General features: G+C 41.1%; 1 protein-coding gene across 2 annotated transcripts in view; it reads right to left on the reverse strand.

Annotated features, from left to right (window-relative positions):
• Positions 1 to 24,850, reverse strand: part of TVP23A (trans-golgi network vesicle protein 23 homolog A) — a 71,381-nt gene that overhangs the window by 13,405 nt on the left and 33,126 nt on the right. The window contains exons 3-6 of one of the 2 annotated variants that reach the window (XM_089678235.1): positions 22,678 to 22,822; positions 20,186 to 20,308; positions 9,752 to 9,841; positions 6,532 to 6,660 (exon numbers count right to left, since the gene is read on the reverse strand). In XM_089678235.1, the coding sequence (XP_089534361.1) occupies positions 6,532 to 6,660; positions 9,752 to 9,841; positions 20,186 to 20,308; positions 22,678 to 22,822 (487 nt within the window). The remainder of the gene's footprint in view (positions 1 to 6,531; positions 6,661 to 9,751; positions 9,842 to 20,185; positions 20,309 to 22,677; positions 22,823 to 24,850) is intronic. The other variant, XM_089678236.1, reaches the window with a different exon arrangement.

Raw genomic sequence — 24,850 nt, forward strand, 5'->3', positions numbered from 1 at the left:
TACAACCTCGTACGGATCAAGGAGGGCGACGAGTGGAAGACCGCGTTCAACACCAGAACCGGCCACTATGAATCCCTGGTTATGTCCTTCGGGTTGTGTAACGCGCCCGCGGTCTTTCAGGAGTTCATTAATGATGTCTTTCGTGACTTGTTGCAGCAGTGCGTGGTGGTTTACTTGGACGACATCCTGGTTTACTCTGCGTCTATGGAGACTCATATCCAGAATGTCAAGCGAGTGCTGCAACGGTTACGTAAGGACAAGCTTTTCTGTAAGCTCGAGAAGTGTGAATTTTACCAATCCCAGGCTGCCTTTTTGGGCTACATCATTTCCGCTGTGGGATTCTCCATGGACCCTCAGAAGGTTTCAGCGGTTCTGCAGTGGCCTCGTCCCAGTGGTCTTCGGTCCATTCAGCGCTATTTGGGATTCGCCAACTATTATCGGAAGTTTATCAGGAATTTCTCCATGCTGGCCAAGCCTCTCTCAGATCTGACCCAGAAGGGCAGTAATCCCCACGAGTGGTCACCCGAGGCGATCTTAGCTTTCGAAGCTCTGAAATCCGCCTTCGCTTTGGCTCCGATACTGTCTCATCCCAATCCTGGGTTGCCCTTTGTCCTCGAGGTTGATGCATCTGAGACGGGAGTAGGCACCCTCTTGTCTCAGCGTCGGTCGCCCGATGGACCCCTTCTTCCCTGTGGGTTCTACTCCAGGAAGCTTTCCTCCACAGAATGCAACTACCAGATTGGAAACAGGGAGTTGTTGGCCATTATTCAGGCTCTCAAGGAATGGAGGCACCTGCTCGAGGGTTCTGCGGTTCCGGTTCTCATTCTCACTGACCACAAGAACCTGATGTATCTCTCGGAGGCTAAGAGGTTGACACCCCGTCAGGCCAGATGGGCTCTGTTCTTGTCGCCTTTTAACTATGTGGTCTCCTATTTGCCTGGCTCCAAGAATGTCAGGGCTGATGCTGCCAATACACTGAGCTGTCCAGGGAGGACTCTGAGCCGACCTCGGTCATACCTCCGGATCAGATCCTGGCTGCCATTTGTACCAGCCTGACTTCTCCCCTTGGGGAGCAGATTTTGGAGGCTCAAACTGATGCTCCCTCTGACAGACCGGCTGGCAGATGTTTCGTACCTGAGGGATTGCGCACCCGCCTGCTGCGTACCTACCATAATTCCAAGAATGCCGGTCATCCGGGGAGGAACCAGTTGTCCTGGGTTGTTTCTCGTCTATTCTGGTGGCCATCTCTCCGTTCCGACATCGCCTCATATGTAGCAGCATGTTCTGTCTGTGCCTAGAATAAATCTCCTCGGCATCTTCCATTTGGTTTTCTGCAACCCATTCCCAATGGGGAGCGTCCCTGGTCACACCTGGGCATGGATTTTATTGTGGACCTCCCTCCGTCTCAAGGCCATACGGTCATTCTTCTGGTCATTGATCGTTTCTCCAAGATGTGCCATTGTGTTCCGTTCAAGAAATTTCCGACTGCACAAGAACTGGCTACGGTTTTCGCCAGGGAGATCTTTCGCTTGCATGGGTTTCGTAAGGTGATTGTCTCAGACCGTGGGAGCCAGTTTGTGTCCAGGTTCTGGCACGCCTTCTGCTCCCAGTTGGGTATCAAGCTCTCCTCTTCGGCCTACCACCCGCAGTCCAATGGGGCTGCGGAGCGTTCCAACCAGGCCCTGGAACAATTCCTTTGCTGCTATATCTCAGACCATCAAGACAATTGGGTCGATCTCCTGCCATGGGCAGAGTTTGCGAGGAACTCGGCTGTCAACTCCTCCTCTGGGATGTCTCCCTTCATGGCCAACTATGGGTTCCAACCCGCTGTATTGCCTGAGTTGTTCTCGCCACAGGACATTCCGGCTGTGGAGAACCATCTTGCTGCCCTGCGTTCTTCATGGGGGCAGATCCAGAGGTCCTTGAATGACTCAGCACAGCGCCAGAAGCTCCAGGCTGATCGCAGATGGTTGCCTGCTCCTTCATACCAGGTCGGAGATTGGGTGTGGTTGTCCACTCGTAATCTCAATCTTCGGGTGCCCGCAACGAAACTGGCTCCCCGTTTTGTTGGTCCTTTCTGCATCCTCCGCAGGGTGAACCCGGTTGCCTATGCCCTTGCTCTTCCTCCTGGGATGCGTATCTCCAATGTCTTCCATGTATCCCTGTTGAAGCCTCTGGTCTGCAATCTCTTTACTGCCTCACTGCCTCGGCCCCATCCTATCCGGGTTGACAGTCATCAGGAGTATGAGGTGAGCCGCATCCTGGACTCTCGGTTGGTTCGCGGTCGGGTGCAGTTCCTGGTCCATTGGCGTGGTTATGGTCCCGAGGAGCGTTCCTAGGTTCCTTCCGTGGATGTTCATGCTCCTGCCCTCCTCTGCACTTTTCACGCCCGCTTTCCCCAGATGCTTTATGTTGAGCCGCGGAGGGGGAGGGGCCCTTGAGGAGGAGGTACTATCAAGGTCCCACTTTTCCTCAGGGCTTGTGCTGCTCCATGTGCTGGCATCCATCTTAGGTCTGCAAAGCATTGTGGGATCCTTTATGCTTTCAGCCCTCTGTGGCTCCTCCCAGGAGGTGGCTGCTTATCACATTTAAGTCTGCTGTTTGTAGCTGTCCATTGCATTCCGTGTCCTGTCTGTTGCACAGCAGCAAGCTCCTGTTCAGTTAACTCATTGCTCTCCTGGATACCGACTCGGCTTTGGCAAAGACTCCTCCTGGCTTCTGACCCCGGCTCTGGCGACCATTCTTCCTGGCTTCTGACCCCGGCTCTGGCGACCATTCTTCCTGGCTTCTGACCCCGGCTCTGGCGACCATTCTTCCTGGCTTCTGACCCCGGCTTTGGCTCCAATTCCTGCTGGTTCTCGACTTGATTATCCTGGAAGACGACCTCGGCAGGAGAACTTCTGTCCTACCAAGTTATCCACTGTTGCTGTCAGACTTGCATAGACTCTTGCCTTGTTTCTGTGTAAATAAACCTACCTTTAATGGCACCTCCTTGTGTGCCTGGCTCCTCGCTCCCTGACACAAGTATGGAAAAATGTGTGTTGCCTGGCTGTGCGAAGCTTAGGGGGACCCAAAAACACAGCAGCCCTCAAGAGGGTAGCCCTACATTTATAACACTCTGGTGATGAAAGGGTTATTGTGACTTAAACAGCATACTGAAGCCTTTCACAACTTGGTTTCCCATGTGACAAAGAACAACCTAACTGAACATGTATTTCAAATACTCATTACTGTCATTACAATTGACATCCATGTGTAGTTAAAAGTCTAGTGAAGTCAAAAAACATATCTAGATGAAAACTGAATAGAACTATAGACAAAACTTTTTTTTTACATTTTGGATAGAACAAGGGGGTGGTTATAACCTTTGTTAGATTTATTTGTTGCCTGTCCCATAGTCAAACAGGAAGTAAGAGGAACTCCCTGTAAATAATGGATTTCCTTGGGGATCCCCAAGTCACCAGAACTAGTGTCCTTATTGGAAAAGCTCCACTCTATTACTTTTTGGCATTTTCATTTTGCTTTCACTTTCAAAAATAATGGCAAACAGAACAAATAGGGAGGGTGAATCTTCCTAACAGGGGGCAAAGGCAGCAATAGAAATTGTCAGGTCTTCTAATCACTTTACACTCTATCCAACAGTAAAACAAGTTTTGCTTTTAGTTATACTTTAAGATCTTTGTACAAGGTCCAAAATCTTCCCTTGCTTTCCCTTCAAGAGAGGATACAACCAGAAACAATGCCTCTGCCAAGTATGTCATCTTAAAATGAAAATGGACAGCATGATGATTATACTTGTAAGAGCAGACATCCTTAACACACAAAGAAATGATCCCATAAGAAGTGTTATTTTTTAATGCAGATTCTTTTAAACAAAGAATATTCTAAGTGGGAAAAAATGCTATAACACATGTACAAGACAAACTACAATAAAAAAAAGCAATGTAATGCACTGAAAAATGCATATAAACATGCATGTATTAACATGCACAAAATGCGTGGGTTGTGGGGTGAAGGCGCCCTTACAATCATTACTAAAAATCTAAAATTTTACATTTGTCAGTACAACAGAAAAGGAGGGACACTATATCTACTGGGACACCTCTTCCAGTGAAAACTATGTAAAGTGGGATTTCCCTTCACTTTGGAGAAGTTTTCACTTCCTGTGTGTGTAAGCAGAAACAGCTAAATAAAAACAAAAATAACAGAAGTTCTAATCTTTCCCCACACCACTTTACTGGCGTTCCACATTAAAACAAAAACTATACTCACCTCCATGCCAGTGATACAATGTTCATGAGCTCCCTGCAGACTGCTGACATCCATCCAGTCTCCTTCTGGGTTTCAATCTTCTGCTGTTTTGACTGGCTGGACCAAGGTGACATCACTCCCATGCATGCTGAAGACAGATGCTGAAAATGTACACTGAGCTGCTCGTATCTCAGTATACAGTGCAATCACAAAGGTAAGAATACTTTAAAATGCCTGCCTGTTCACGATTTTTTTTTTTAGTAAAGTTCCACTACCTGGGGCATGTCCAAAATGGTGCTGGGAGAGGATGCTTGATCGAGAGGCTCTGTGATCCGGTTCATTTATCCTGCTGTTAGATCGCAAACTATTTTCTCGTACTTACCCCAATAACCTGCGTATCCTGGGCCTGCTGGAGGGTGCGGACCACACGGTCTTTACTGAGAATCTTCTCAAGCAGCTGCTGCCTCGTGTGAAGTTCTAGCCCTACTTTTCTGTAAAACGGGCACACCGCATTCCTCTTTCCAGAGGCCCTTCAGGGACTCCGTCCCTGTACATTCATTAATAAGTTGCTGAACTTTTGGAACAGGGACCTGGTGCTCCATGAGGCCCGCTCTTAAGGAGATGTCCTTTATGAAAAATGTAAAGCTCCTAGTCTTCCAGGATTATTCAGTGGAAACTCAGAGACTTAGAAAATCTTCTGATCATGTCCGAGTTCATCTAAGCACCAAACGGCTGAAATACAGCATGTTTTTTTCAGCAAAGCTTTGGGTTCAACATGGTGACTATTTACACTTCTTCCCCAGAAAATGCGGCTTCCTAGTTTGATACGATTCACCGACCATGACATCGCGGGGATCTGTACGGGCCGTCCGAGGACTGCTATACCTGATTGGAATACTGCTCTCCATGCCTTGTTACTTATTCATGGATTGGTAATGTACTCTGCTCCACCCCCCGTCTTCTGCTGATTTAAGGGAGATCCAATTAGCATCTCCTACATTGGGGGGTTTCTTTCTGTCTGCTACACAGCCTGTGGGCATGATGTCTTCACTGTGTTGGAACAAATTTACCCTGGCCTGTTGCCCTTGGGTATCCCTTGGATTGTTTAATTCCTTAAGCTTAATTTTTAAGCTTTGTACCCCCAGTTTACTGGGTGAATTGCACCCTATTTATCTGAACCAGACAAGTCTGTTCACCGAGACTCCTTCTTTTATTTCTTTACAGGTCACTACTACAGGAAGAAAGGGAGAGACCCATATAGCTATGAGACTCACATCTTGCTAGTGGATTTTACTGGTGCCACGCCCCTTATTATGGAGACACTGAATAAAATAGAAAAATCCTAACCAGAATAAAGCTACTGGGGCTTTTTAGGCACCATACCAGCAAAACCACATACAAACTTTGTAAAAAGCCAAAACTTTATTAAACATCGTTAAAAAACCATGATTGTAGTACAAAGATTGAGCGTCAAAAGCTATATTACTAAAATCACGTAACCATTATATATCGTGACTATAGAGAACATCAAGATTATTGTAACATATATGTTGACATATGAGAGAAGACACACATTGACATATGAGAGTAGAAACTATCCAAAATAGTTTGACAAAATATGGACAGCCTGGATTGATGCATATGGTTCAGATACATCTAAGGAGATGTAGCTGCTATGGTTCTTCCATCCCCCCTAAGTTGCCCTTCGGGTGCTGGTCTCCTCACCCCCCCCTCCTTTCTCCCCCCCCTTGGGATTCCTTTCCCTCTCTCCCCTTCCCTACCCCCCCCCACTCTCCTTCCCTTCTCCCTGCCCTCCCCCTCGATTTCCTTCTACCTCTCATTTTTATTTCTATTTCCGCCCTCCCTCCGGACATTGCCCATTGGTAGAGCACACTTTTCCACTATTTTACTCATTAGGTTTCTGGAGTGCTCTACTGGGGCAATTCTCTTGCTAGGAGGATACAGCTGGCCACTGAAAGGGCTGACTTAGATATGCTCTCTAAGCTTCTTTTCCCTTGTTTCCTGCTATGTAAACCTTATGGTATACTTGGTATTTCCAGTCTCTCTGAATTCAGTATTGTATGGGATGAATGTAAGACCTGATGTATCTTTATTTGACCCTTGTATATGGCCTACTTGAGATGATTCAATTGTACAATACCGACTGTGATGCATTTGTCAATCTGTGCATTATATAATAAACATTTTTTCTGTTAAAAAGTTCCACTACCAAATTAATTAGCCTAAGGTACTTTTTTATATTCCCTTAGGATTACTTACCAGCCATTTTAACTTGAGAGAAAACAACGTGCTAAAGAAAAAAATAGTCCATATCATGGGGCAGATAATTAAACCCAGCCAGAAGATTCGAGCTTCAACCTCCGTTGATGCTGAATTATTAGATGAAACCTGAAAAAAATGAAGTGTGTTGGTATTTACTTATACAAACGTATTTTTTATTATAATTTGATTTACTTAGGCTCAGTACCCCCTGCACTCAAATGATCAGATCCATAGTGACATCAAGCTGGCAACTCAGTATAGTCCATAAAATCCAATTCTTTATTGGCTACGTACTAAAACACACTGGTAACAAACTAGCTAGCTTGTTACCACTGTGTTTTAGTATGTAACCAATAAAGATTTGAATTTTATGGACTATACAGAGTTTCTAGATTGATGTTACTATGGATCGGATTTACCTAGGGCATTGTCGTGCAGATGTGGCTGCTTCTTTCACTGCAAGAGTTCAATGTTTGGAACTAGGGGTCACCTGTAAATTCCTTATCTTGGTATAGTACAGGACACAGAACTTGTATTCATAGAGCCTGGGTTATTTGCAGGCTATATTGATGATTGCATACCTGTAGACAACACTTTAAAAGTTTATAAATGTTATCAGTTTAAAGTTACACAGGAGGTCTGGCCCTAGAATTGTTGCTCTCACTCTGACGTTTGCAGTGATCTCACATGTGTGGTGCGATTGCTGTTTACATATGCATGTGCGACTGACGAGTATGATCACCTTTGCACGTACCTTTTTTTTACTATTTTTATTTTATACCTTTAATTTTTCTTTGGATCACTTTTTTGCTATCACAGGGGATGAACAACAGGTCCTCTTTATGGAGAGATCTGAGGTCTATTAGTCCCCAGGATCTCTCCTCTGGCCTCCAAAGCAGCAGATTGGTTGAGATTGGTTTGATCTGCTTCTGAGTCCAGGGAAGCTGATGCAGCCAGTCTCATCTGATGGGACAGGAGAGCCCAGTAATGGCAGCTGGGGGGGGGACCCCTTCCAGCGCCTGTATAGAATTACTAAAATAACTGTACCGGAATCATGGTTGTAGCCTCAACCATGACCCCGGTATAACCACCTCAATACCAGGATGTATATGTACGTACGACCGTGGTTAATAGCTCAAGCACAAATTTAACACACAAATGAATGACTCTCCCTCCTGCTTGCTCTTTTTAGATGTGAACACAGACTATGAATTAAAGACAGTCTGAAAGAAAAACTACTTCAGTTCTGTTCTCTCTTTTGAAAAACAATGATGCTCTGTTACACCACCACTCTATTTTCTTTTTATAAATGTGAAGTTAAAGTAGTATAAAAGTGTAGTACAGGCTTTATATGAATACAGGAGCTTTTACTGTTGACATCTTTTAAAAAATGCTAGTTCAATTGCTGTCTCTGGGTTAAGCGGTTTAAAAAACTTCAGCTGCATAAACAACAAAAATGATGGTGCAAACACCTGGTGCATTAACTATGACACTTTATTTAACCACTTCCCGTCCGGCCGCTGTATATAAACGGCCGGATGGTGGCAGTGCAGGGGCGGGTTGCAGTTCATTAACGGCGCCCGCCATTTTGGATTGTGTGCGCTCCCTGGGAACACCGATCGCTATACGGGACCTCTGTGTGTGAGGTCCCGATCATGTGATCACTAATTGGCCAATCAGTGATCACATGAATAGGTGTAAGCAAGATGTCACTTCTGACATCATTGCTTACTAAGTGTGAAATCTGTGAATGATCACAGAGATCACATGGTACAAGGCTATTCACAACAGCCTTGTACCTCTCAATGGCTGCAAGAATACAGCCAGAAAGAAGGAGAAATGATTTCTTTTACAGCCTTTATGGGTGTAAAAGCAATCCGTGTAAAAAAAAAAATCTTCATCACCCCCCACAAGTAGTACAGTGTCATTATGGTGACCCTGTACTGCTAGGGTGACAGTATGTTAAAAAAAATAAATAAATAAATAATATAAAAAAAATTTTTTAAATGTTTTTGAAAAATTATAATTTTTGGTTATAAACTAATTTGGGTTATTTTTTTTACTAAAAAGATAACAGAATAAATTTTGGGCAAGATTTATGAAGAAAGAATATTTATTTGCAAAATTTTATAAGAAAAACACTTTTTATTTTTAAATTTTTGGACTTTTTCATTTATATAGCAAAAAATATAAAAATCCCAGTGGTGAATAAATGCCACCAAAATAAAGTTTTATCTGTCTCAAAAAATGCTAAAAAATTCATATGGGTACAGTGTTGCATGACCGCGCAATTGTCATTCAAAGTGCGAGAGCACTGAAAGCTGAAAATTGTCCTGGACAGGAAGGGGGTAAGATGAAAGAATAAAATATACTCACAAACCCATAAAAAATGATAGTGTGTCACAAACCAGAACCAGATGCCAACCTATTAACCCTAGAGCTATCCCTGAGGCAAGAGACCTGACCACTGAAACACGTTAACTGTATACACCGTCCATCTGGACCTACACAGTTTTAAGGTTGGCATCTGGTTCTGAGTTTGTGACACGCTATCATTTTTATGGATTTGTGAGTATATTTTAATCTTTCACCTTAAATAAAGTATCATAGTTAATGTACCAGGTGTTTGCACCATCATTTTTGTTGTTTATGCAGCTGGAAAACTCCCCGATCTGAAAAGACCTGCAACACTGCTATTATCCAGTCCGGGCTTCATAGTAACTAGAAACATTGGAGAGTTCTATGGCTGGTTTCTTCATGGTTTTTTAGTGCCAAAGTGTTAAGTTTCCATTGTCTCCAGTTCGGTAGTTTTTAACACTGGAGAATTCATAAGTACCGCAGTTCAATCTTGCTATCTATTGGTCATTTGTAGTTACAGCAGGTTTCAGTTCAGCATTAAATGCAAGAGAGTTCAGAAAGGTACAAGAGAAGTCAAAGTCAATCTTCCTTTCCATATGTTCAGTGTTCCTTTTCCTAAAACTCAAGCCCGAGGCATCACTTTTTTTTTTTTAACCAACAAAAAAAACTACAATAAAAGTCAAGTTTATTCTGCTTTACTGAAGACTTCAAACTGTTTATCTACCCAACTGTAAAAATGGCTTTATGCCACAAGAGCAGTATACTGACCATTTTAAAGTGCTAAATTTATATTGGATTAGTGTACAAAAGTACTCTTTCACCATGTTAATGAATAGTCTGAAAATACTAAAGAAAATACCTTTTTGGCTTCAAAAACCCAGTGACTTTTTCCATCTTCATCAATCTGGTTGCACCAGCGTAAGCCAACCAAAAGTCTGCCAGTAACATTCTGTTAGTAAGAAGCACTAAATGAGTTCAACATAAGCACACAAACACTTTCATATAATCCTTTTCATACTGACGAATGCTACAGCCAGAATTAAAGGCCACTACAAAGTAAATAAAGTGGATACACCAAACTGGTTTCATGGAGGTAAATGTCTTTTTAAGGCTCCATTCACACTTGTGAATGGGGCCACTTGCAATTACATACAGAAGACCCAGTAGGGGTTCCAGGCAATTAGCAGTGGGTAAAAGCCCTATTGAAAGTAATGGGAGGCTGACAGCTACCACAACATGCAGCCACAATTAGCAGTGGGAGTTGTCAGCCTCCCATTGTTTTCAATGGGGTGTCTGCCAGCAAGTAACTGCTGGGAACCTCTGCAGGGTTTCCCAAATGTAATGACCCCATTCGCAACTGTGAATTTAAAAATTTAAATTTTTCAACTGTGTATTCAGTTGTGTTCCACAAAGTTGGTGTTGGAGCTTTTTTAGATTTGGATAGAATGATAAGGCTGTTAAAACAAATGTCATGTTTCTATTGATGTCTGTGTCACCATTAGCTGAGTCTCAATCTCTCTAACCAATGTCACCAGGAATGAAAGCAAGGATAAATCCAACATTTTGCGTTGCCAACAGAACAGGGAAATTTGGGATATCTTCCAATGGGAACATCTGTTCCCATGATAACTCATTGATTAAAGGAAATCTTCCTAATGAGGCAAATATTGCAAAATAATCTGACAGCAGTTTTGACCCTACCCTATCCAAAATGAAAAAAAAAAAGGATTTTGTATTACCGTAAAATCCTATTCTTGGAGTACATTAAATGAAACATTGGAATTTGCTACTGCTTTCAGGAGACTGGACACTGGCTAACAACAGCCTAGCATTACCCCTCTCACTCCCATCATGCATCAGTTTTGTAGCAAAGCAATAGTAGTAGTGGATGTTTACCAAACTCCAGATCACCAAGCACAACCCCTGCTGTAGGTGCTAGCCCTGCTCATGTGCTGCTTAGATGAGAACAAAGGACGTCTCATAGGCTCCACTCCAAACAATCCACTTTATTGAACCAAGATAAAACCAATACAGACAGTGGAAATACAGTGGGGGACTGGCAGGTAAATGTGGTTCACGCTAAAGACAGTGCTTATTCATTACCCAGTGGACCCATGTACAAAGTGTTGGTTTTAAGCACCAGCAACAGCTGTTCCTCTTAATCAAGTACCAGCAACAGCTGTTCCACCTAGTTTTATCTTGGTTCAAAAAAGTGGATTGTGTAAATGCAGCCGATCGGATGTCCTTTGTTCTCAATAGTAGTAGTGGACTATAAGAGCAGAGGGAAGATACCTTTGTCCCGTAATGTATTCCAAGAAAAAAAAATTACAGTACGTCAAAATTTCCTAAACCACACATTAAGGGACACAGGATGAAGTAACAGGTTAATAGAACAACAATCCAAGAAAAAGTGACATGAGGGTGGAGACAAAGCATTTAATACAGACAAGGGTGATTACAGTGGTAAGCTTTTATTCATTATGTGGCCATGAGAGGGAGCTCTGAGAAAGCTTCCTCTGTTGCACTGCCTGTCTGGGGCTATAAATTGGATATGATGGTGGCAGGCATCCTTTGGCCCTGATGCGGTCACATATGACAAAACATGTAGGGAGAAGCTCAAAACGTTCAGATGCCATCTTGGTTACTGGCCAGTAAAAAGGATTGTATGGAGCAGGATTTTTATTTGGTATACAGAGTGAGCGTTTTAACCCATTTTAAACAAAATTGGCTTTATTTTACTACACTATTGGAGGCATTTCTGTGTTTTATGTCCATATACTTGGAACACTGTCCCTAGAGAGTGGAAGAGATCTCATTTGGACAGCTGGGCTGATTGGCTTAACCAGCATGAGAGTATAAGGTGAAGAGCCGGCAACTCATTCTCCCAATAAAAATGCTTTATTGATAAAAGGGTGCAGTGTGCATGTTACAGCAACTTACTCAAACTTTAATGAAAGAAAGAAGGAGATATATATATAAAAAAAAAACAACCCTGACATGTTAAAACTGTGTTAGTGATCATGTAATATTATAGAAAGGCATTCACAGACTGCAGAAAACAATTCACTAAAAACAACCGGATGCATATAGATGGATTAATAACAAGAAATGATAATAAAAGGATAACCAAATTGTTATTTAAGAAAAGGGTCTATATCCCATGTAAGATTTAGTCCTGAAGAAATTCTGGTCTGCAGAGTGAAAGTTCATTTAGCTTCTTTCTCTATTTAGATCCGATGTACATCTCCACATGCTGGTATTTTAACCCTCTCTATGCCATGAAATCTAAATGAACTCATGTTGGCAGAGTGAACATCTCTAAAATGCTTGGAAACATTAGAAATGTTCCTCACATTAGGACTGCCAGCATAATTGTAGTGTTCAGATATTCTGACATGTAGAGACTTTAAACTGTGAGATGCAAACTGTGCATGCCAACAAATACACTACAAAGGGTTGAATTAATAAAATCACATATAGAAAAACCCTTGCCAATAGTGCAGGATATTTTGTATATTTTTTGTATATTGTTATATTTTTTACTTTTTTCATATATTTCATTTTTGCTTTCTTATAGATGTCTTTTGTTGTTTTCCTCCCACCTGCAAGTAACATCCAAGACACCTGATGGATAATGAACTAATTAATTTAATTAATGGAGCTATGTGCAGTGGGAGGAGTTTTTACAGAGTTTGTCTTTGTGTGTAGCATTTAGACAATATTGTTCTGAGTTGTTTTATAGTTATGAATAAGGTAGTTTACAGAAACACATAAGCTGTTGTAACTTGTACACTGTACCCTTTATCAATAAAGTACTTTTATCATGAGAACAAGTTGCCAGCTCTTCACCTTATACTCTCATGCTGTTTAACCGCATCCCCGCTGCCCTATAGCAGATATACTGCTACAGGGTGGCAGGGGTGCCCAAAATCATATATATATATATATATATATGTGATTTTGCATTCCCGAGTAGGGGGCATGCGCAAGCCGCGCGCGCACCCTACCCACGCCGCCATTTGCGACCACAGCTGTCAATCACCGGGTCCTGGGTGGTAATTACCCGCCGGCGCCTTATGATTACAGAGCATCTCCGACAGGAAGGAGGATTGCTTTGTTTACTAACAGTCCTCCTCCCTGTCGGATCGGGCACACTGCTCTGAATAGCTGTACACAGCACATCCATCCACAGAAGTGTGCTTACAGTGACGCACCAACACACACTGCCTAAAAGGATCAATTCCTGTCTGTAGCCCAAAATATGTCCTCAAATATTTTAGCCATCTGGGCCCAGAAGAAATAAAACTCCAGACACCGAAGTATGCAAGCTAAATCTCTGAAGGTTTAATGCATACAAGCAGTTTTATACAAAATCAGAATGACCAATGAAATCATATACTTTTAGCAAAGAAGATAGTAACTACAAATGGCTGAGGACCACCATATAAGGTAGTTCCATTTCTAGAGAATAGAAACTAAAGTCAAGAAATGAGAGAGAAGTTATAAGTGAAAATTCAAAAACGAAATTAACTGTTCACACATCTAAAATGGATGCATTATACAAAATGGATGCCAGTTAAGACATATTTCTTTACACCGCCCCCTAGTAAAACACTCCCTGCACACAGTTAACCCTTTGATCGACCCTCAGTTCCCCCCAGTGTCAGAATGCCTGTCCCAGTCCTGCTATAAGTCGCTGATCGCTGCCATTACTAGTTGAGAAAAAAAATCCAATATATATACCGCCATTTGTATACACTATAACTTTCACGTAAACCAATGAATTTACACGTATTGGGATTTTTTTTTAGCAAAGATGTAGCAGAATACATTTTTGCCTAAATTTATGATGAAATTAGTTTTTTTTATTTTTTTACTGGACATGTTAAATAGCAAAGTCAAAAATATTGCTTTTTTTTCTCAATAGCGTAAAAAATAAAAATCACACAGGCAATCAAATACCACCGAAAGAAAGCTCAATTCATGGGAAAAAAAGGACGTAAATTTAATTTGGGTGCAGCATTGCATGACCGCACAATTGTCAGTTAAAGTAACACAGCGCTGTAACGCAAAAAATGGCCTGGTCAGGAAGGGGGGCAAATCCTCAGGAGGGCAAGTGGTTAAAGTACCAGGAAGACACTATGAGATTTGAAGCATCGATGGCCTACCTCCAGGGGAAACAAACCTAGGTGTACATTTTCATTTGTGATTGACTTAACCCTTTCTTATCTATTATGCACAAATGACCACTCATAGCCTAAGGGTCAACATGCTTTGGTAAGCTGCAGTGTTTTAAGAGGAAGTGTACAGCACTAAATGCCATTTTCCTGGTTGAAATCAAATTTTTCTCTTTCATTCTGCACAAATACCATCTGGATACTTTTTTTCTCGTGAAATCTAATGGCACCTCTCTCTGGACTCTTTTCCTAGAAATTTGAGTGTTTGCAGTTATTTGGACTATAATATTTAACCTACTTTTGTCTTGGTGATTAGTGCACATTTGTTTTTCACATTATTTATTTGTATATTGTGAGGATAATACAATGTACTTATTTGTCACTAGATTGTATGGTCCATACTTTTTTGCACTGTTTATTTATCCGCATTAGGGCTAAACTTTTGTACACATTGATTAGTACTGGGTGTCAAAGTACAGTGTTAGTGATTTGGAGGCTGTTTATTCCAGGCACAAATTAATTTATACATATATTGCTCCTCCATATGTATAATGGAGAAGTAAGAGTAGCCATCCCACGACATGAAGTTTGTTAACGGTCATGTCACAAAAATAAATAAATGAAAAAGAGCCTAAAAAATAAACTGAATGCATTCACCACACCTAAGGACTGGTAAGCTGCAAAATAAGATTTTTTTTTTAATGTAATGTAATGGACTAAATCCATTTAAGGACACAGGAATATATGAGTTCATGGTCATGTCGGTTATATGCAGCAGTCTTCCGGAGGTGGACAGGTGAAGGCCTATCTCTGTATAATCCTGGCCCAAAATCATGCCTCAGTTTTGTGAGCAAGCAGCACACAGGGCCAATAAACACAAAGGTACAGGACCTGTGTCCCTCAGTGGTCTCCAAGCAAAAAGATTTTACAGTGTGTACAAAAATCTAATTTTCTTTATAGTCCATTGAGGCTCACAAGAATATAAGTAAATCTTGGACATGTGGAAAGTCCAGAAGCAATCTGAAGGTTGGGCAACAGCCAATGAGCAATTCGACCAGATGTGGAAATCTTACTATTATTATTATACAGAATTTACTAGAAGAATATCTGAATGATAAAAATGTCTGAAAAAGACTAGATGAAAAAGGAAGTGGCACATGGAAATTGCTAAGAACAAGAAAAAGTATAAAGAATGAATCTAGTGTTCCAGAGCAGGACAGGTAGTACCACCAGAAGGAGAAAATGCGGAAAAAATGACAGACCTCAACAAGGATGTGGAGGATAGGGATGAGCTCTGGGATGTTCAGATCCTAGTTCGAACCCACCTGAGCAATTCCACCAGGAAGGTCTTATTTGTATTGTGCCAATCATAAGCAGCCAAGTCATTCCCCGCCCCTCAGCTGCACATATCCATAGGGTGTGTATAAATCCGGCTGTGGAGCAGAGAATGGCCTTGCGGCTTATGTGACAATTTCCTGGCAGGAAGGCTCAGGTGGATTTGAACTAGGATTCAAACACGCCCAAGGAATCCCGTAAGAAGATAAAATAAATTAGGAATAGTAGTATGGCAGGATATTATATATAATAAAACATTCCTGGCAAACAAAGCAGCCTTAAGGTGGATACCTGCTATTTCTACGCCCTTGATGTCCATGTTGGATCTGATATGTGTGGCCAGAAAAAATAGTAGAGGTGATAAAGGGCATTCTTGCCACATTCCACAGCCAACCGTAGAAGACGGGGATTCATACCCATGGTAATTTTTTGTTGCAGATGGAGTGTTCTGTAGCGTGTCAACCCATTTTAAAAAGGTATCACCTAGGCCCCAAAAGATTAAAATGGAGCATAAATAGGGCCAGGACAATGTTTCAGATGCTTTGTGCACATCCAGAGAAAGCAGCATTATCTGCTGTAATCTCTGTTGGAATAAATTATTAAAAAGGATTGTACATTGGACACAAGGAACAAAGCCTACTTGGTTTCTATGAATATGGTGACTGAGATTTTGGAAAGGATTTTAATGTTAACATTTAAAAAACAGATTGAAAGAATGTTAAATTATGAGTGACTGTCCTAATCTGGTTTCAGGAGTATGACTAGGCTTGCTTTCAACATAGTTGATAAGAAGTGACAACCTTGTTTAAGTTGGTTGAACATATTAACCAGGTGTGGGGTCACTATATCATAAAGTTGCTTATTGAAACCATAGAGGCCTGAGCGCTTATATGTACCTTTAACCTTGTAATAACCTAAAGGACCTCTAAGACTGTTATGTCTGCTCTTTAGTTTGTTAATATAGTGTTGATACAGAAGCCTCCTTCAAAAAGGTATTGAAATGGACTAAAGGTATCTCAGCTGGGGCAGAATAGCATTTTACCAGAGTGTTAGATGTGTGAACCTGAACTAAGTTTTTTAAGAGAATGTAGGTTGTGTAGGTCCGAAAAATTGTAGTTTATTAGGTAGCATTGTACCTCTTGTTTCTGTATGTCTTGAATTTTTGTTGCTCTTCTTTATCTGTCGGGCAAAAATGTAGATCAGTGCGAATAAAATTTACAGTTTGTCTGATAGTTGTGTTTCAGGATTTCTGTGGCTTTATCAACATTGGCTTCCAAACATTTAATGTGGGCATCCTTTCCTACCTGCAGCATGAATCGGGCTAAATAATGTGGCCCCAAATGACGGTCTTGTAGCTATCCTAAAGGGTAGTGCAAGATTGGGTCATTTGTTCATTGTGTTGAAAATAATTCTTAGACTTGTGTTTTAAATCACGAATGCCAGAAAAAGACAGTAATGAATCATTCAAACTCCAAAAAGAAATATGAATTTTTCATGCCAAAGATATTTCAATTGCCTTGTTGGCCCAGAAAGCCTCTGTGTGGGTTGAGATCTTTGCTTTGGGGAAGAATTAAATGATCTGCTATTAATGAAGATATCATAAAAAGAGGACCCACACAAATAAGGACCTTAAAATGGCAGAGCCTCCAGGGACTGTTTGATGGTTTGTGCCACAGAACAGTACTTAGAACAATAGTTGCAATGTCAATGTGAGAGGGTATGAAGAGATGCATCCAGGGAGCATTATGGAAACTTTCTGCACTGTACCAGTTGTTCTACTAAGTCAAATATAAACAAAATCCCATAGAACTCAGGTCCTGGCAAAGCAGCCTGAGTGAGGAATAGTATCAGGAAAGGACAGCTTAGAAAGGGTTTTCATTTTTCTGTCCACTGGGTCTTTAAAGGGTACTGAATTCATGACAGAGATGACCATCATCTTACTGCAGCAGGATTTTAGTGAAGCTACCACAGGTAACACAGAAAACTTCCAGGTCTTCTGGGAAATAGTGAGAAGTGTAAAAGTTGTGTGGGACAGTTATTGCGTTGTCAGAGTGTTTCCACTCCTTAGAAACGATGTGCTCATACTCAATGTGCTCATACTCTGGATGACTGACAACATCTTAGCTTAAATCTTGCGAAGGCTGATCTTAGTAGACATGCTCCTGTCAGTCACAACTGTCTGCTCCAATCTGATTATCAAGAGCAATGCTCAGATCTGGCAATCAATCTCTGTAAGGCGAAGGACTGGCCCTAGGAGCATTCTCATTTGCCAAGGAAAGACTACAGCTCAGGGACAACCCTTTGGAAAGGTCTGTTTGAATCCAAAGGAATAGGGGAGTCAACAATAGCAATTACCATCTTACAATACCTTAGACATTTGAATTAGTAACCCTTAACTATTGATGGCAGCTTCTAGAACACAGACACGTTTGCCATTGCAAAGTAATTCTTACAAATGTCATCTAGTGAGTCAGCTGGATAAGTCACCAAATAGGAGTTGCACTGGGCACTGGAAAGGTAATTAAAGTGCAAGGAAGGTTGCCAGGTCCAGCCTGGTGATTTCAGGCCCACAATAAAGTGAGCCTGCAGCCAGGCTATTATTATTATTATACAGGATTTATATAGTGCCAACAGTTTGCTCAGCGCTTTACAATATAACATACAAATGTACCTGTTTTCATAAGCAGTAAATAAGCTTTAACTCACTTTACCCCCCTTCCTGACCAGGCCATTTTTCGCATTACAGCGCTGTGTTACTTTAACGGACAATTGCACAGTCATGCAACGCTGCACCCAAATTAAAATTACATCTTTTTCCCACGAATAGAGCTTTCTTTCGGTGGTATTTGATAGTCTGTGCATTTAATATTTTTTGCGCTATAAAAAAAAAAGACCGACAATTTGGAGAAAAACAATATTTTTTTACTTTTTGCTATTAAACATGTCAAGTAAAAAAAATTTTAAAAATCAAATTAAATACATTTAGGCCAAAATGTATTCTGCTACATATTTTTGCTAAAAAAAAATCCTACTACATGTAAATTAATTGGTTAACATGAAAGTTATAGCATTTTAAAACGGTGGTATATATACTGGGATTTTTTTTTTTATTTACTAGTAATAGCGGCGATGAGCGACTAATAGTGGGACTGTGGCGGGTATTCTTACACTGGAGGGAACTGACTTGATGTCACTGACATCCCCAGTGACACCAATACAGTGATCAGTGCTAATAAAAACCACTGACACTGTACTAATGGCACTGGGCAGGAAGGAGTTAACATGTGGGAAGATCAAAGGGTTAACTGTGAGCTGTGTGCTGTTTTAGGCTTGGTTAACATGTGTGCGGGTGGTGCCACTGTGGATCCGCATGAAGATCCGTGCACACCACCCACACAGAGGAATGCGGACCCTCGGGCTGGTGCCATAAGTTCTAATGGCACACCGCCTGCACTGGAAAACGCAACCGTACTGGGAACCACGGTTCTCGTGCAGGCTGCGTTTTCAGAAGAAGTGCAGGAAATTCTTCTGTGTGTCACAGGGCACAGGACTCCATTCAAATGAATGCACGCGGCATATATGTGAACCAGGGCTTACTGTATGCTGTGTGTGTGTGCGTCACTGTAGGCACACTGCTTTGCATGGCTCTGCTATGCAAAGCCATGCATAGCAGTGTGCAGGAGCTGACAGGGGAGAGAACTGTATTTTTTACCTACAGTTCTCTCTCTCATTTCGTAATGCTCGTCGATCATCGGGTAGTAATCACCGGCAGGGACCCGGTTATCAACAGCCAAAGCCGCGTGTGCACCCCCTACCAGAAATGCAAAATAACGTATATATACGTGATTTTGCACACCCGTGCCGCCCTGTAGCAGTATTACTGCTATAGGGTGGACAGAAAGCAGTTAAAACAAGCTTATTTACTGAGGGCATTGTGGAATTGCTCATCTAAAAAAAAACATAATAGAGGCATTGTTGTCAGATAGCAATCAGTTTTTCAGTGGCTTTGGCTCCTTGTTAAGAATATGTAAATGCTTGAATGTTTGAATACTTGAATGCCTATAGCCTGGCAAAAGATTCAATTTAGAAACAAAGGATGCCCAACTAGATGTGCAACCCTCAGAGAGAAGATTCAATGAACTTTAAGTCTTATTATGTGGGAGCTAGGTTGTCAGCCTGAAGTTCCACTACAAACTCGGTGCATGAGAGGGTCTGGAGAAAGATTGACATTTAGTTGCCATTGAAAAGGAGCGCTGCACCCACACTCCACCCACTGTCTGTCCAGAGACTGCAGTGAATCCTCAGGGTTTGGTGCCTATGGTATGACACAGAGTATGCAGAAGGTCAATTGTCTGCAGTGACCTGGGAGCAGATTCTACAGTGAATCTCCAAAGTTTGGGAGTTAAAGTCTGACACTGATCATACAGCTGGCTGGAGCAATGAATCTCCAAGACAAATGAGGATAAAGGAGGGGGTCGGTGGAAGTTACCACAAAACATAATGCTGCAACAGGGGGGCTGTCAGTATTTTATATGACTGAATATAGAATATATAAGATTTGTTTCCACAAACATGAGAGGAACTTGCACTATGTCTATAGATCACAGTACAATAAAGCACTTTTGGTATATGGTGGGTTAGCAGCATTTCAGATCTCAAGAATTTGCCTGAAGTTCTGAAGAATATTTTCCTCACTGTATGCAACCAATGCACCAAAAATAAACCCTGTTCTGAAGAACAGAGCTTACAAGGACAAGCACCAGTGCCGTGCTCACACTCACCTGTTCCTGCTCTACTCCATCTGTTCCAATCAAGTGGCAGCCACTGCTCCTCTGCTTTAAGCAGTCATAATTAGCCTTGTTTCCTCTCTTCTTTCCTGCTTTACTGCCAGCAGTGCTTTGGTTCTTCCCAGTAATAATTAAATAATTTCAGTATAGAAGCATTATATTACATCAGAAAAGTGTAAACAAGAAAACAGATCATGTTATTTGGTTTTAAAATAATTTAAAGTGAGATGTGAGCTTCCTTTATTTTATTGTAAAGGTAAAAGATCCAGGAGCACTATATTGCTCCTTCTTACACTATCCCGCGATCCAATGACCTGGATCAAGCATGCAGACAACCAACAATAATGGCTCTCGTATTTCTCTCCTGACAAGTTTCCTCTGAAGCGGTATCAAACCCAAAACTAAAAATGTAATACAGTGCTGTGAAAAAGTATTTTCCCCCCTTCCTGATTCTTTTTTGCCTATTTGCACTTAAATGATTCAGATCTTCAAACTAATTTTAATATTACACAAAGATAACCCGAGTAAATAAAAAATGCAGTTTTTAAATAATAATGTCATTTATTAAGGGAAAAAAGCTGTCCAAATCTGCCTGGCCCTATCTGAAAAAATAATTGCACACTAAACCTAATAACTGTTTGTGACACCCTTGCCAGCAACAACTGCAATCAAGCATTTGTGATAACTGGCAATGAGTCTTTCAAATCACTGTGGAAGAATTTTGGTCCATTCTTCTTTGCAGAATTATTTTAATTCAGCCACATTGGAGGGTTTTTGGGCATGAATGGCTTGTTTGAGGTCACTGCATTTCAATCGGATTTAAGTCCAAACTTTGACGAGGCCACTCCAAAACCTTATTTTTGTTTTTTGGAGCCATTTAGAGGTGGACTTGATGGTGTGCTTCGGATCATTGACCTGCTGCATAACCCAAGTGCACTGGAACTTGAGGTCACCAACTGATGGCATTCTTCTTCAGGATTTTCTGGAAAAGTGCAGAATTCATGGTTCCATCAATTATGGCAAGCCCTCCAGGTAATGAAGATGCAAAACAGCCACAGAGCATCATACTACCACCACGTTTGACTGTTGGCATGATGTTTTTTTTATGAAATGCTGTGTTAATTTTACACCAGATGTAACAGGATGCACACCTTCCAAAAATGTCAACTTTTGTCTCGTCAGTCCACAGAATATTTGCCCAAAAGTCTTTGGGGATAAACAAGATGATTTTTGGCAAATGTGAGATGAGCCTTTGTGTTGTTTTTGGTTAGCACAGTCTTTCGACTGGGAACTCTGCCATGGATGCCATTGTTGCCCAGTCTCTTTCTTATTGTTGAAGCATGAGCACTGAACTTAACTGAGGCAAGTGAGGCCCGCAGTTCTTTAGATTCTTCTATGGCCTCCTGGATGAGTTGTCATAATTTTGGTAGGCTGGCCACTCCCGGGAAGGTTCACCATTGTTATAAGTTTTCGCTGTTTGTGGATCATGGCTCTCACCGTGGTTTGCTGAAGTCCCGAAGCCTTACAAATGGCATTGTAACCCTTTGCAGACATATACATGTCAATTACTTTTTTTTTCTCATCTGTTCTTGAATTTATTTAGATTGAGTGGCATGATGTGTTGCTTTTTGAGATCTTTTAGCATGCTTCACTTTGTCAGCTTCTATTTAATTGATTTCTTGATTCAACAGGTCTGGCAGTAATAAGGTCTGGGTGTGGCAAATTAAATTTAACTCAGCTTTCCAAAAAATGTGGTTAATCACAGTTCATTCATGATTTAGCAAGGGGGCAGCTACTTTTTCTCATAGGGCCAGGCAGGTTTGGATAGCGTTTCCCCTTAATAAAATAAATCATCATGTAAAGATTGCATTGCGTAATTATTCAGGTTATCTTTGTGTGATATTAAAATTTGTTTGAAGATCTGAATCATTTAAGTGTGACATACATGCAAAACAAAATTAGGAATAGAAAAAAACTTTTTCACAACACTGTATATTGCAGCTTACCATTCATTAGATGTAGTGGCCTCAGTAGTTTTCTTTTTTTAGGCTCCCCCCTCCCTCTCTGTTTTCACATTGTGATCTAGCCAGTAACACATCTCCTGTAATTAGAGTGCCTACACTCTGGGTGAAGGTGCAACAGAGACGCCTAAAGATAGCAGCATTTTCATTCTGGCTGGAGAGTAGTGTTAAATGTACTAACAGATTTAGCTACACTAAACAAATAGAAGCCAAACTCCAGGTCACACTTCATAATCAGTTACAAATACAGTTGTGTTCCTTTTGGGATAACGGTTTTACATATATAAACAAAAGCTGACCACCATAAGCACAGTGTTAAACGGTTTGTCTAAATCCTGTAACTAACTGCTACAACTGCAGGGTGGCTTGTTCTGTAGAGTTTAATGCCACCTTAATATTTACAAGCCTATGCTGGAAAATGTTAATGAAAGAATTGTAACTGAATTACAGATAATAGAGTCTTACCTTAACAGACCAAAAGTCAAAGGACAGAAGGAGCAGGATAGTGACAAAGCATGTTACAAAGCTTTTGCTGAACCAGTCACAGAACAAATAGGCAACAATAGCACCAATTCGAAAAAACAGATGAAAGAACGTAGCCAGGGGATGCCTACAAAAAGCATCAAAGACATTTACAAATAAACAGGTTATTACCATACACTAATAATCCAACATCTATCTGAAGACTATTAACAGATATTAAGATGATTCAAAGGTTTTTATTTGCAGGTTTTCCTTATGACATCCTGTCGATTTTTGGCAGGAGCACAATACAATATACAGGAGTATACTGTATTAATACATCAACAGGGCAATACAGTCTGTGGCAAACACTCTGAGTGAGCTACCATTACTTTTTTACAAACAGGATGGTAAAGTGTGTTTCTGGGATTTCCTGGGTGTGTTTCTAAACTGTTTGTGGTCAAATGGAGAAAAACTCTACACAGATCATCATTCAGAGGTCTAACAGACGCATACTGACCTCAGCAGCCAGCCTCACTAGACTAACAAGATATAGTCTGTTGCCTGGTTTGGATTTTCAGCACATATTGTTTTGTTGCTTCAAACAGCCACTGCTCTGGGGAAGCAGGTGACTGCTGTTCACTAATGCAGTTATGAATATGTGAGTCTACATGATTGCCTAAAAGTGTAGTGATCATTTTTAAAACTGCCTCTTCTCTATTTGTGGAAAATATAACAAGTGTTTGGTAATTATTTATTGTTAGGACAATGTACTGTGTATAAATATATATGCAATTTATCTATTCTACTACTTAGCATTTCATTCTTACCATGATACTATCTTACAATATTACTGAGAGACAAATGAAGAATGATGCTTCTTAATGTAAAGCTACCCCAAAATGAAAATGAACCAATAAACACAGAGGGGTGGGACCTGTGTCCCTCAATGGACTTCAAAAAATAGTTTTCAAAAAGTACAAACATTTTATTTTTTTATCATTCCTCAAGGAATACAGACATAGAGGCCTTCTGAAATAGTCAGAATGTCCAAAAGCAGTCCAAATAAGGGATGTGCAACAGCCACTGACACCTATTAAAATAGAACTAGGAGCTGTTTGCAAAAACCAGGACTAATGGGGAGATCACAGAGGATCAGGCTGATGCTCAGACCAGGACAAGAACTGAGCCCAAACGAGCTGAAGATGTGAAATCAAAGCAACCACCAATAGGTGGAGCAATAGAAATACTTGAACAGGGAGAACAGACCAACAACGAGAATGGTCAAAATTACCACCTATATTGTGCACTCATGGTGATATTTTGTGCATACCATCAAATGCGTGTTTGCCGTGCATTCTCCAGAAAAATATATGTGCTTCACCAATCTGTGCCACCACCTCTCAATACAACAGCTTACCTCTAAGATTGACCCACACACCGGTAAGGTTAGCATGCGCTTTCCGAGTAACCTGGATTCCATTAACAGCAGTGATCCTCTAAAAACATGTATGACAGGTCTGCAATCCACTATGAAGTTCAGCCCAGACTCCAGCCACAAAACGCACACTGAATCCTTTGGTGCACCACAGATTATTGCCTTTTTAAATACCATCACATTGCTCTCTTAAGGATACACATCAGTGGTTATGATATGTAGGATGGCCTACTTCCAGGTTCCAGGCATGATGACATCATGTGGCTCTGCCCCTGTATAGCTCTGTATATTGTTTGATGTATTTTGGATATTAGGGCGATATCTAATACTGTAGCTCTGGAGCAAAATTTTTTGGTCTGTTATAAAAAAAATGCAGAGACATATTGTATTTTGTTAAGACTCTGAGTATGCAAGAGTACCATATCCTTCTAGGCCAGCTTTGTGCAATATAGATCGCCTAAATGCCCTCCATTTCTTCCCTACACTGGAGAGGGAGATTAGGTTGAATATATCCTACAGTCACCAGAGCATCCACTGAGAATACCGGAGGGTCCTGAACCTGGCAACAAATCCTTCCAGTTTGTTTTTTAATCTGGATGCCAAAAGATCCATGTTCTGTATCTCCCACCTGTAGTAAATACCTCCATAAGGAGGGAGTATTCCACAGATTCTGCCAACTGAGAAACTTCACCTGACAATTTCCCAGGCCTGGAATATGGACAGTGGACAGGACTGGAA

The sequence above is a fragment of the Staurois parvus genome, unplaced genomic scaffold (assembly GCF_062004578.1).
Source record: "Staurois parvus isolate SC_StPar_1 unplaced genomic scaffold, SC_StPar_1.0 ptg000200l, whole genome shotgun sequence".
In the NCBI taxonomy this organism is placed as follows: domain Eukaryota; kingdom Metazoa; phylum Chordata; class Amphibia; order Anura; family Ranidae; genus Staurois; species Staurois parvus.